Genomic DNA, 14078 nt, shown 5'->3' with positions numbered 1-14078 from the left:
TTAAGGTGTGTACATACTGTGTTCATATTGTACTAACATGTGCTTTACACAACCTAATGTTTTGTGTTCTATTCTGGTGGATGCAATGAACATGGATCAAACTAAAGGGTCCTTTTCTTGAGTGATCATACTGAATTTAAAATACAATAAACTACAAAACTAATTAAAATTAATCTTCTATAAAAGCCCTGTGTTTGCCAGCAGAGTTTATTCTCTTGTTATGCTGCTCCTAGCTTGAGTGTGAGCCTTCAAAGTCTTTTTGGACCTTTTATTCTGTGGGAACCACGAGTGTTGAATTCCCTGGGAACAGAGGAAATGCTAGCATGCACTGGAGTATTCCTGACAGCATGTGCTGGTCCATGGCCATGTCCCTGCTGTGACCACCCTCCTCGTGGCCTTGCATGGAGGTGCTGCTGGGTGTTATGGCTTTGCTCTAAATACCCAAGGACGGACCTGGTGAGCCGCTCTTCCCAGAGCTTCCCGAGCCGTGGGTGCAGAAGGGCTGGTGGCTCACATGCCACGCTCCTGCCTCCATTCAATAGCCTGTCCTTCCTGGCCAGGCTGTTGTCCTTTGTGGCCAGGTTGTCCTTCATGGGCAGCCCATCCTCCTCCATGCTCAGGCCACCTTTCATGGCCAGGCTGTCCCCTGTAGCCAGACCACCCTTCCTGGCCAGCCTACATTTCATGACCAGGCTGTTGTCCTTCCTGGCCATGCCTGTTCTTCACACTCTGGCCACCTTTCACACCTGTACTGTTCTTTGTGACAGACCTTCATGGCCAAGTTGTCCTGCATGGCTGGACACCTTTCACGTCCAGGCTGTCCTTTGCAACCAGGCTCATCCTTCCTGGCCAGGCCATGTTTCGTGGACAGAGTGTTGTTCTTCATGGCCAAGTTGTCCACCATGGACAGGCCACCTTTCACATACAGGCTGTCCTTGGTGGCCGGACCCATCATTCCTGGCCAGACCATTGTCCATCGTGGCCAGCCTGAACTTCATGGCCGGGGCACCTCCCTGACCAGTTTGGCCTCAGGCAGCCAGGCCAGGCCCTGCCATGCCCGCTGTGTGCCCGTTCGGAGCGGAGCAGGTCGGAGCGGTGCAGAACGGGTCAGTGCGGAGCGGAGCGGTGCAGAGAGGGTCGGTACAGAGGGGTCGGTGCGGTGCGGAGCAGGTCGGTGCGGAGCGGGTCGGTGCGGTCCGGAGCGGTGCAGAACGGGTCGGAGCGGGTCGGTGCGGTGCAGAACGGGTCGGTGCGGTCTGGAGCGGTGCAGAGCGGGTCGGTGCGGTCCGGAACGGTGCAGAGCGGGTCGGTGCGGTCCGGAGCGGTGCAGAGCGGGTCGGTGCGGTCCGGAACGGTGCAGAGCGGGTCGGTGCGGTCCGGAGCGGTGCAGAACGGGTCGGAGCGGGTCGGTGCGGTGCAGAACGGGTCGGTGCGGTCCGGAGCGGTGCAGAGCGGGTCGGTGCGGTCCGGAGCGGTGCAGAGCGGGTCGGTGCGGTCCGTGCCGCCTCTCGGCGGAGGCGGTGGCGAAGCCGCGCCCGCCCGTGAGTGACGGCGGCGGCACTTCCTGCGGGCGAGCGGCGTCGGCGGGGCCGGAGCCTTTGTGCGGGAGCGGGAGGAGGGTCCCCGCGGCGCCCCGCGGCCCCGGGCGGGCGGGCAGGAGCGGGGGAGGCGGCGGCTGCAGTGCGGATACCGGCGGGGGAGCCCCTTCCTCCGCCTCCAGCGCCGGGAAGGACAGAGGAGGCGCCGCCGCTCCGCCGGCTCCGGACACCAGGTATTTACCGGCCCCTGCGCTCCCGGGGCCCGGCGGCGGGGCAGGGGCAGGGGCGGCCGGTCCGCCCCGCCGGGCGCGGGGGATGCGCTGCCGCGGGGACCGCCCGGCCGGGCCCGGAGCGCTTCCCGCGGCCTGCCCCGCACAGCCCCGCACAGCCCCGGCCGCCCCCCGGGACCCACCAGCCCGGGCAGGGGCGGCTGGGGCCGCGGTAAAGCTGCCCTCGAGGTTTTGAGCTCGTAACAGAGCGGTCATATCCGCGCTGGTGGAAATAAAGAGGGGTTTGGGGTTGTTCTCCCCCCAGTCACCAAACTTCCTCTTGGGGGGTTCACTTCCCTTTGGGGGGCTCAATTCCCTTTTTGGGGGGCTCTGCCCGATCCTCCCCAGCTCCCCCGGGGCCGGGAAGGGTCGCTCGCTGGGAAAGGGGGAGATGCTGAAATTGACCGAAAATCCCTCTATGGGAAAGCTGGGCTTCTGCTGACAGTTCCCATGGGGATAGAAAAACAAGGCTTTACGCCATCATTTAACAGCTGTCTTTGAAACTCCTGGCCTCGTGGGGTTAATTGCACTGGATTTTTTTTCCCTCGGAGATTGATCGCTGTTTAGGAGTTAAAATCCTGTTTTTGTACTTACTGGGATGTTGATCTTACAAAGATGACACACTTCAGCGTTTCCACATACAACCCTAGAACATTAAAACGTTCAGATTCAATTGCTCTTGAATAGGCATCAGGCAATGTTAAAAATGTCTTTGCTCCTTCAGATCTCTCTGACAAAGAATTTGGGAACTGTCTCTTATCTCTTTCTTGCACCATTTTCTTACCTAGGTCTGTTTTCTGTTTACAAGCCTGAAGATGGCTGCTGCTGCTTCCTGCAATGTGGAAGAAGATGAGAGCCTGAAGGGATGTGAACTCTATGTTCAGAAACACAACATCCAACAGATTTTAAAAGAGTGCATTGTAAACCTTTGCATAGCAAAGCCAGACCGACCCATGAAGTTCCTCAGAGAACACTTTGAAAAATTAGAAAAGGTCAGTGGTTTTCAGGTGGCTTTCCATTTTCCATTTTTAAACTGGAAAAGATTGTTTAAAGAGTTTCCAATATTTTGGTACACTTTTTCTTTCAAATTTTCAGTTATCATGAAACTGTGAAAAAGTAGACTGTTAGAAGAAAAGAAACCCAACCCTTCATTTGCTGATGTCTAATGTAATATTGGCTATTGTTTAGAATTTTCTGTGCAATATTATAATTCCTCATCAAACTGCACTTGTTAAAAATGACCCAAATTGTTATGATCATACTTTGTGTTGTGATATGTGGTATCCTGAACTTTCATCTGTGGGAAGAACCTTCCTGTGGGCACAAAACACGTTGTGCCCTGTTTATTCCAGTGTCAGGTGATGCGATTTTCCCTTCCTCTAAAACTGAACAAAATCGGGGAACCAGCCAGTTTTGAAAATCATTAAAACAGTTTGCTATTTAATTTCACTGCTCCCTCCCACCTGCAGTACTTATCCCAGGATTCTCTGACAAGGGATGCATTCAGAGAGACCTCACTTACTGTGACTGTCTTAAGTGCCGTAGAGGGGGAAACATTTTAGAACATTCCCAGACAAATTCTTACTAAAGCCTATGGGAGTCTTTGCAGGAAGAGCATGTTCTGTGAGCACAGCTTTTCCCTGGGGATGAGATTCATCCAGAAATAAATGGGAGCACAGGGCAAGTTGTTGGCTATACAAGTCCTCAGCCTGCCAGAGAATTTATTCATATACTTAGTTTAAGAAGAGGATTGTTTGCTTTTTTTTGAAGGAAACATCTAAAGTTTGTAGGCTTAAGAGATAAGTTTTATGTAGTTTCTTCCTTCAAGAGGCAGAATTTTATAAGGATAGAGTAAGAACAATAATAAACAGTGACTAATACATAAAGCTGGTATATTACCAATGATGTAAAGCATTTTAAACATCTCACTGTCTGCTTTTCAGACACATTTCTGTATAGGTGAGTATATGCCAAATTCATGCAGTTTTAAAAGAACCCATTGTGGTGTCAGCCCAGTAAGAATGCCTGTGACATCAGAGAGGGGTAGGAAGTACAAGATGGTTTTTAATTGTAATGCTTGTTATTAAAAAGAAGCAATCTCTTAATTCTGCATATTCTAAAATTCTGACAGCCAAGACCCATTTAGAGAGAGTCAAAACTGTTGAATTTACTTTATTGTGTTATGAGTTCTTATCCATCATAATGAGTGCAGTTTTGGACTTCCAGAAGAGAAGGATAAGCACCATCTTTGAAAAAAAAAAAGGAGTTAAAATATGCTGTAGTATTTTGGAATATGCTCCATAGCTAGAGGAATTGTACTAGGGGAGTTTGGCTTCACTGATCTAGACACAGTACACAGAATTGAAGCAGGAAGGCAGTTCCTACCACTGAGAAATTCTATATTTTTTCATTTAATCTCCTATTATTTCCCAAAGAACAGCGGATACCAGAACGCTGTAGGACATCAATCAGGATGCAAACACAGAAGCTGATGGATATCACTTGTCTCAAAATGGAAGGAGATGATTTAGAAACAACCAGTCTCAAGGCATCAAATGCAGAGAATATCATAGTTACTGTGGGAGGAAACAATCCTGGCACTGCCTCTCTAGAGCAGCCTGGGGGGCTAAGCCTGCTGAGCCTGAAGGCTTTAGGCTGCTCCTGGAGGTTTCCTGAACTGTAATTCTTGTTCCTGCAACAGTTTGACTTCCTTGTCCAACCATCTCTGAGGGCTTTCTTGGGATGAATTGCACTGTGGAGCATTTTCTGCTGCAGAATAATATTTTGACTTGGTTGGTTGCATAATACCAGTTGAAGGAAGGCTTGTAAAGATAGAGAAATTCTTTCAGTGAGTTTTATCCTGTTTTTATACACTAGTCATATGCAGCTAGTTTGAAGAATCATAATGGAATTGTTAATTTAGCAATTGTTAATTAGATTTTTGTATGTAAGTGAGCAATACCAATATGGCAAATTTGCTATTAGCTCCTTTAGTTTTGATCCTGTGCAGGGAGAGGAATGAAAATCTTTGGGTTTAAGCATTATTTTCTAAACAAAGTCATGCATTTTCCACCCAAGTGTGGTATTTTGGGCTTTTTTTCCAAACTCATTAAAACAGACAACACGTTCCACTGAAGAGAGCAGTAGAATAACAGTTTATCTGTCAAAAAATCATGTGGGCACTTCGGAGATGAAGTGTAGGATATTTTTCGAGTGGTTAAAAAAGGAACTCGTGGAAAATATGAAGAGCTTGATCCACAGCAATATACTGGAGCTACCTCAGAGGTGAATTTAAAAAAAAAGTGTATTTCATTTTGCTAATTCTTAGCTCCATCTCACAAAATCAACTCATAAAAGCAAGATTTATTATGAAATGCAAGATCAGACCGGATTATAAATGCTTTTCACCTCACTTCTGATGACATCAGAGTTGGGTCCATTGCCTTCAGCCCACATCTGTGCTGCTAAATTAGAATGGGTCAGGGACTAACCCCTGACCCCACGACACTGATTGGCCCCAAACATAATTCTTAGGTCTAACAGGTCTAGGAGCAGGTTTGTTTTGGCAGGAGTCGGTAGGAGCAGCTGAGAACAGAGCCAGGGAATGAGCTGATGGCTGGGAGATGTGGACTGTCTTGGGCTGGTGCTCAGGCCCATGGCTGGGCCCCTTTTATTTCACAGTATGGACATGGCCTGAGAGGGCTGTAGAGTGAGAATGTGAACAAATACTTAGGAAAAAAGTGCTGGAGATGAGGTTTGATGTTTGATTTCATGGTCATCACTTTCAGCTGGAAGAGTGCCCAGGTTAGAAAGAAATGCCCGATGCCTTTCTAAATTTGCAGCTTATTTGTATCAAGTAAAATATTAAAAAAACATGGAAACTCTGAAAATAGTTGTAGAACTTTAATAGATATTTTTCAGTTCACTTAATACTGTCAGGACCTGCTTGTCTTAAGATGCCAGTAATTGCTTGGAATCAGCCTATATTTCTATATATTGAAGTTTGCAAGTCAGTTTTCATATGTTGTGACCTACAGACTTCAAGATGACATCTACTCTGATCACATTAACAGCTACTTTGTAAAAATCTGTAACATGCCCTTGAGCACAGAAAAAAATTGAAAACAGTTTAGATACTTGAGATTTTAAAAACTGTCATGTTTCCTTTAAATTATTTGTTTTGTGTTTCTCTGTGACTGTATAGAGTTTCATGTTGGTGGATGGGGTGAGGAAAGCCCTTCCCTTTGGGGCATTAGTTGGTTCTTTTAGAGTGTGGGAATAGATGTTAGCTAAGAAATTGTGGCATTATTTAAATAGCTGTTATTAGGTCCTGTTTACTTGAGGACTAAAGAAGGCATAGCAGAAAAAACAAGGAAGCCATATTTTGTCTCTGGTTCTTACTTTATGTAGAAAAAGTTAATTACTAAGAAGTTACAGGCAAAGCTTTATATTTTCAGCCATATTGAGACTGCAAAACTTTAATTGGTGTCAGGCTGTTTAGTGCCATGATTATATGATCAAAGGTGGAGTTGTCTTGCCAGGCTAAGCTTGACTGTTCAGAAGGAAAAAAAAATTAGAATAAAGAGTAGAACTAATGAAGAAAATGGCACAAAGCAAGGGGAGGCAGAAGGAACCTGCAGGATATGTTTAGGCATTGCTGGGTGCTTTGCTGAAGCCATTTTGCACGCAGTGTATTTCAGAGCAGTGGCTGTGCTGGCTGAGCCAGGCTTTGCTGGTACCTTCTGGACCTGAGCTCTATCCAAGTCCCCTCTGTTGCCCTCAGTACATACAGGAAATACTATCTTGCTCTAATAAAATTATTGTCTTGGATTGCGGTGGATTGGCAGTTTTTATGGATGCGGGCTGATGCTGCGTGTCCTAAGGTACCACTGGAAAGAGAATTTTGGGAAAACCTGGACGGAACCATCTGTCATTAAATACATTGCGCTGCCCCACGTAGCTCCTCCTGGCGGCGTCAGCCAGTACTGCAGCCCGGCGCTTGAGTGACAGGTTTGCTGTGAACTGGCATCGAAAAGAAAGGGTGTAGTAAACCACAAAGTCACTCACTGTTAGTAAAATACGCGGTATTTATTTATCATGAAGAGTTTCAGAACCAAAGGCATTCGAGCACCAAAATTTGAGCACTAGGCTTTTCTTCTGCGACAGTGTTCTCTCTCAGTGTTTGCATTTTGTCCCAAAAGGAAATTTTTCAGTCAGTAATTTCCACCAGAACCTGTCCAAGCCAATAAAATTCGCTCTTATAAGTACAGGTGATGATGCTAAGTATAACTCATTCCTTTCAGGTAGGCTGGGGAGAGGTTATGGATTGGAAGGAAAATCCTGTGGAGGAAAAACTATATGAAAAAAATGCATTATCTAAGCAGTTTCATGAAGACTAATAACACAAAGACACAAGCTTTGTGTCTTTCAAAGCTTGCAAAGCAGTTGGGTGGTATCTGCTCGGTGGTCAGAAATGAGGGTAAAGCGTGAGGGAATGTACCTGAGCTACCTGAGACACTGGGGAAGCACAGTGATGGGAGCACCAGCTGCCCTTGCTGTGTGACTGTGTTTCTGAGCAGGCTTGGGCAGCCTCTGCTCCTGCCTCTCCTCTTATATCAGTACTGGGAAGAGCTGGATGGAAATTGGCTCAGGTGGGACCTCTGTGATTGCTGCAGTCAGCCCCAGGCAGGGCGTGAGAGGTATCAAAAACAGGGGCTGTGTTTTGGAACGTGACCTCTCTTACTCTACTGTGAGACGAGGGTAAGAAAGTAGGGAAGAGGTGGTGATGGGTTGAGATACTGGAGACACTGGGGAGGGGGAAAGACGAGAAGTGTTAACAAATTGTAGGAGGTAAAAGGATGCCAGTAAAGGGTCTGCAGAAGGTCAGTGATGCAGTGTGAGTGTCATAGAGTAGGTGGATTTTTGGCAGAAGAATTTTATCTAGATGTGAAATTACGAATGAGCTGAGATGAAGAAAGGCCACAGAGGATATAGTAATAGTAATCAAAGTGGTGGATAACTATGGAGTGGGTAAACACATTAGTGGGAGGAGTGGATGTTAAAGATATTTCTTAGAGATGCTGTAGAGGAAAAGGCAGCACATCCTGTGGGGAAGACAGTGGAAAAATAGTTGGGATTGTGTGAATAATCTCTGATGACAAGGCTGAATGATCATACAGATTGTCCTTTGTGGCAAAGATAAGACTGGAAAGGACATTAAGACCTCCCAAATTTCTCCTGCTTTCAGTGATGGCATCAGTCAGTCCTGTGCTTCCAGCAAAGCGAAATACTTTGCCTTTGGCTTTTATTGGTTGCTATAAATCATCATGTCAGTCTCCAGGAGTGGTGGGTGGGTGTTAGAAACCTTCCTGGATTGAGAGCATTTCCTCTGGGTCAGTTCCAGTGCAAAGAGAGATTAGTTACCTGTGCATGAACTGCACATCCTGCACATCTTCTGTGGATAATCCATGTCTGTCAGTCAGGAAACTTTATGAGTGTGCTTGAGGGGGGAAAAAAAAGTCATTTAGGAAAGACTTTTCAGAGCTGTAGCTAGGTTTTTGGTCACTGGTGACATGGTTTGAACAGAAGTGGGATTAGATTACAGATATATGAAATACAGTTATTGCCACACAGCAGCATTGGTTTATAGGTTTGGGGTGTGTTGGACTGTGGCAGTGACACTGGGGGCTTCAGTCAGTGGTGCACACCTGGTCCTCTACTGCCACTTAAGGCTCCCTAAAATATATGACATGTCCACTGGGGCTGACAGATGTGACACAGGACAGCGTGAGACTTGTGTCCTCAGCTGCAGCTGAAATCTGAGCAAGGTCACCCAGAATGGCACTGGACCACAGTCTGGATCAGACCCTACAAGTCAGGAGCTTCTCCACTGAGGCCAGGGAAGGCACTGCTGTGAAGGGAACAAGATGCTCAGAGAGACTTGGTCAAAGGCAATTACTCTGTCTTGCAGTTGTGTCTTCCATGTGCTTTCTCATTTTAAGGTGGACATAACTGGGCAATATGGTTGTGAGTTATCAGTGCCATCACAAGAGAGAGAGAGGGAGCTATCACTTGTTGTCATGACAACAAAAGATGATGAGGTGTTTACTTGAAATTGAGTTCCACACAAGGATTCACATCGAGCCGCGTCTGAAGATCCGTGTTCGAAGAACTGTTCTTCACACAGTTGATTCCTCCTTTAAAATATTGGCTGCATCTGTGCAGTTTTTCCCCAGGATATATGGAAGATGGCTCTCTGAAAGCTTAACCCAGGACAGAGCACATACTTTTATTTCCAAAAGGCACGCTTTAGTTCAGGAGTGGGGATCCCACCTAGACTCCAAATAGCGACGTATGGAGAAGCCAGCCAGTCAACTGTCTGCTGTTTATGTAAAAGGAGTTTGTAGTGAAGAGACTTCCTTTTGAAATGAATCACACAGTAACTCACTTTTATAATCCTTTAATATCTTTTTGGGCTTCTAAAAGTATTTAAGTTTAAAAGCATGCTTTGTAGTATTAATTTTATCTCACTGAGCTTTCTTTTGTGTATAAATCTGTGCTGGGGCAGAGGAGGTATTATTTATTAATTCCTTGGAAGTGCCTTTTATGCAATGTGTACTGAAAAGGAAGTGTGTATTTGATATTCAAATGGGGCAAACTACTACCCTTCTCTCTGAGTAAATATACTGTGTATAAAAAGAACTATGTGAGTGCTGCATACCATTAGTTAACTGGCTGCCCTCTTGTTGTACTTAACCTTTTAGTGTACTTTCAGCTGCTACTGTTCAGAAAGGTCTTCATTACCTTTCAGTTAAGCCTATGACTAAGGTGCATTTGATTGTGTTCATTTAACATAAAGAAAACGTTAACAGTGCCAGAGATACCTAAGCTGCAATAGTCAGCAATGTTATTTGAAATTCTTCAGTTGTAACTTTCATTTTGAGTCATGAGATAAATGAAATACAATGATAATATATAGCACACGTTTGTTTTTGAAATATTTGTGTTTCTACAAGTGCCTGATTGTAGTTAAGGAGAGACAGTCAGAGAGGTGTAGGGAAGAAGTTAATAGAATGCTTAAGTAGGACCTGCAGTTCTTACATGATAGGAGAAATCTAGATGAGTCATTTTTTACATACCTAGTGCTGCTATTTGAAATTTGAATGTAAAATGAAAAAGTTTCAGTAAGGATTTAATACATAGGAAGGCAAGTTTTTTTCCTGTTTTTTTATTTTTGTTTTGTTTTGTTTTGTTTTGTTTTTTTCTGGTTACAGCACTTAGCTCAATTGTGTTATGGTCTGGGAGTTATGTTATAATCCCAATTTAAAAAACCTCAACTGATCTCAGAGAGAACTTGGTACTTTTTGAGGCAGGTCAGGATCTTGAAAAGTCAGAGCTTTAGCCAGCCCTTTGCCTTTTATCTCTGAGCTTGTCTCCTAAATATTTCAGTAGTCTCTTATTCAAAACAAGAATGTGTGACTTGTTACTTTGAGTCATGCAGCATGGGAAATACTGTTCAGTTATTTAATTCAAGTAGAAATAGTGCATCAAAGGCTGGTGTCAAAGGCTCCTTAGGTTAAGGAGAGGGACAATGTAGGTGATGGTCAGGAAAGAAAGTGGAATAAGACCAGAAAAGACAAGTGGCATGTCTGGATTTGTCAGACATTTGTAAACATCAATGGCAAAACATATATTAATCATCTCTTTTTCTTGCAAGCTTAAAAATTGTGAGCTTGTGCCAGTTTTCTGGTGTCATACCTGATGAGTTACTGATAACTCATTTCCTCTGTCAGTGAGACCAACTGGCTGTGTTGATAATCTGCCACTTGTCTAGTGCTGGTGCTCCCAGATGCTCCCTCCTCCATCGACTCCATATCTTAGCTCTGACTGGAAAGTCTCACTGGAAATCAGCTGTGTGAGATGGGGGCCAGGTTCTGGCACCCCTGTCGGAGGAATGTTGGTTTATGGGGTGTACAGAGAGCTCAGCATTGCTGTGTTTTCTTTTGGGTAGCCTGCAATGCTGCTGATCTGAATTGTCTGAGCAGTGTTGGAGTTGCTCAGGGAGCCATTGGATGATAAGTGGATACTTGTACATCAATCAACATAACACTGAGGCTATCAGGGTGTGGGTTTTGCCCACAGCTATGTAGGAGATGACAGCAAATAAAATACTGGGCTGCTGCTGCACCAGAGAGCCTTCTTACAGTGCTTGTGTGTCTCCTTCATGTGCCCTTTACTTTCCTGTATCAGACAAGCTGAGAACAGAACATATGGTCCATCCCATCTCCAGTTCTCCTCTGAGTTTAGGGAGGATCAGCCAAGACTTGAATGAACCAGCCAAAAAGGCACTGATGAAGTAGTGAAGGCAGTTTGTTGTGGTGTGTTGTGGACAGAATGTCAGGCTGAGGGGGCACCAGGGGGTGAGAAGGTGGGCTGGGTCTGAGCACACAGGCCCCTGTTCCTTTTGGCTGACAGATGCAAAGGGAATTTTACTCCTTTCCCTTGAATCCCAGGAAGCTGAGGGGTAGAACATGGGGCTCTGGGAAAATACTATAATTATGGGTAATCTTGTTTGTCTCACTTCTTTAGACGTCAAATGCAGCATATGAATTGACAAAGTCTTGCAACTCTGATGTCCTTTATTGGAGGTTTTCTATACTGTTTCCTGCTCTTGTTACTTTCTCTACAGGGATTCCCCTTCCTATTTTATTGCCCATTCCATGAGCATGAAATTTGGAGAATAACCTCCCTATTGGCCAGCTGGTGCTAGGCCAGCCATAATTTTTCATAGCCCTCTGGAGCCTACCTTGGATCTTATTTGCTTGGAAGTAACCCCATTGATTGTAAATCTGTTATATGGCAGAAATTCTGGAGTAGGGAGCATCTTTGTTGTTTCTGGTGATAGTAAGCTTGCAAAGCAGAGCAAGATGAAGAAACCTATCTAATATATTGGGGTGTGACTTCTGATACGTTATCTGTACAAGAGACAAAGATATGTACAAGCCAACTGAGAAAATAACAGCTGTGCTGTTGGAGAGTAAGCAAAAGAGGCTTGTTGGTTTGCTTTCTCAGCCAGGAGTAGCTGCAAAAATATGCTTGCAGTTTATATACATTGGTTTCCATTATGTGTAAGAAAGAGTTGAACAGGTCAAGTACTGGAGTGATGATACCTGTACACACACTGTAATTAATGCTGCTCACATGGAATTTTTCATTTTCCTCCAGCAGTACACATGTGTGAATTGACAGTCATCCAAACGTAGAAGTGAAGGGCTTGCTGATAGTCATAAAAGAAGAGTGAACTGAGTATATCCAACAAGGGAGCTACATGGGTAAGAGATGTTTTATTGTCTCTTTTTGCCTTGCAGGAGGAATGCAAACAAATACTGGCTCGGCAGAAATCCAGTTCCCAGTCTGATTCTCATGATGATGAGATTTCCCCTCCTCCTCCCAACCCAGTGGTCAAAGCCCGGCGCAGGAGAGGGGGGGTCAGTGCAGAAGTGTACACTGAGGAAGATGCTGTTTCTTACGTCAGAAAGGTAATGTGTCACCATCTCTCTGGTTCTGAGAGGTACAGCACAATTCAGTGGCTCAGATTTTGCTCATAATTTGGACTCACGGGTCAGCCTGTAGGGTGTGTTCTCACTCCATCATGGGCATGGCTTGACCATCTTCACACTCAGGTTCTTTTGCTGCATCCTTGACTAAGTGCTTTCACCATCAATGGGGCTTCAGCATTTTCTGTTCCTTCCTTTTTGAGATGTGCTGCTCATCTGTTTCCCTGTCTAACAGTGTCAGTATTTCTCAGCTGTTTCCTTGATAATCACTGACCTCAGCATCTTCTGAGTTTGGTCAGAACCTCACACTTTTGGAGAGCAGCTTTTTTTATTGCTGAATTTCCTGCTTCCCCCCCCCAAAAAAAAACCCCAAACAAACGCAATTCTACCTCAAGTTTTCTTCTAACTTAAGTCATTTAGATTTCCTCAGTGTGGCTCTCCACGTTGATTGCCTACCACCTAACCAGATTTTGGAAATCTGTTGACCATACTTGGGCAATTTTATGTGACCGTTGTCTTTGAAGGAATGCCAATCCCAAATGAGGTAATTTCTTCACTAGGAGCTCTAATTTGGGCTTCTATTTTTTTTAACTGCCTTTTTCACAAAAGTATCTAGCTATGTTGTAGCTTGGAGATCTCTTAATAACTCTGCAAAATAGTTTGAAGCTGTCTAAAGCTTTCAAAGGTTATTAAAAGAGAGATGTTACAATAGCATATGTCATGTTTGTTTAGGGAACCAGGCTCAAAATATATTTCATAAGGTTGACAGATGCTACTAATGTGCTTTTGTGCACGCCTGGAGTAGCTTTAACTCAAAGAGCTTTTTCTTTATGGGAATACATTTTGTCAGTCACTGTTTCTTGGCAGAATACTTTTTGCCTTTGCAGTCAGATGTGCTTTTGTCACTCACTTATGATACAAGTTCACTGGCTGCTCTGGGCACTTCTGTCCCAAGAAACAAAGAATTAGGAGAGCCAGTCATCCTTAAAACAAATATGGAGGAGTATTCCTGTGGCAGTTAAATAATTCTTGCATGTATACAGTAAATTTTAACTGCACTGTGGTCAAGCTATTAATGCCCTGCACTGTTAAAAAACTTGCATGATACTTCAAAAGCCACTTCCAAACACTTCTTTCTGCACAGTTCGCAATACCCCCCCTAAAAAACCTCCATGAAGAGATCACGTTTGTTTGAGCTTATTATGGGTTCCATCTGACTCTTCTGAAAATCAGAGGAAATATTTCCCCCTACCCTCTGAGTAATTCTGTTATGTTTCTAATGGAACCTGAAGTTAACTTTGTTTTCTTCATTTTTTGACTGTGATGCCTTTAAGTCCAGACAGTAGCAAGGATAGGCAAGAACCAGAAGCAGCAATACAAATCATGTTCTGTGTGTTCTGTGATTAAGGTTATTATGATTTTAATATCCTAGGAACTGACTGAGCTTAAATAATAATAATTTAGGGGACGATTTCTTGTAAAGCCACAGATGCTGCAAGGAATACAGAACTAGCATTGGAAGAGTTTGTGTCAGTGCTTTGTCTTCTGCCATAAGCAAATGAATCCCATGGTGAATCCCATGGATGTGTGTTTTTAACAGAGATTTCCAGAATACAGAAATAAAGGTAGACACTGAAAGGACAAATTGTGAAATCTTAAAGGGTAAAAAGCAAGGCAAAGGTTGTGTTAGACTATTGGAAACAGATGGAATTTTA

At 44.4% G+C, this 14078-nt stretch overlaps 1 protein-coding gene across 2 annotated transcripts in view; it reads left to right on the top strand.

The window, feature by feature from the left end:
* Positions 1–1571: 1571 nt before the first annotated feature.
* Positions 1572–14078, top strand: part of PRKAR1B (protein kinase cAMP-dependent type I regulatory subunit beta) — a 93980-nt gene continuing 81473 nt past the window's right edge. The window contains exons 1-3 of one of the 2 annotated variants that reach the window (XM_064673085.1): positions 1572–1771; positions 2596–2799; positions 12175–12345. In XM_064673085.1, coding sequence (XP_064529155.1) covers positions 2623–2799; positions 12175–12345 — 348 coding nt within the window. In that variant the 5' untranslated portion in view covers positions 1572–1771; positions 2596–2622. The remainder of the gene's footprint in view (positions 1772–2595; positions 2800–12174; positions 12346–14078) is intronic. The other variant, XM_064673084.1, reaches the window with a different exon arrangement.

This window comes from Pseudopipra pipra, chromosome 16, assembly GCF_036250125.1.
Source record: "Pseudopipra pipra isolate bDixPip1 chromosome 16, bDixPip1.hap1, whole genome shotgun sequence".
In the NCBI taxonomy this organism is placed as follows: Eukaryota; Metazoa; Chordata; class Aves; order Passeriformes; family Pipridae; genus Pseudopipra; species Pseudopipra pipra.
Note: the sequence above shows the minus strand (reverse complement) of the source record. Positions and strands in the feature narration are given on the sequence as shown.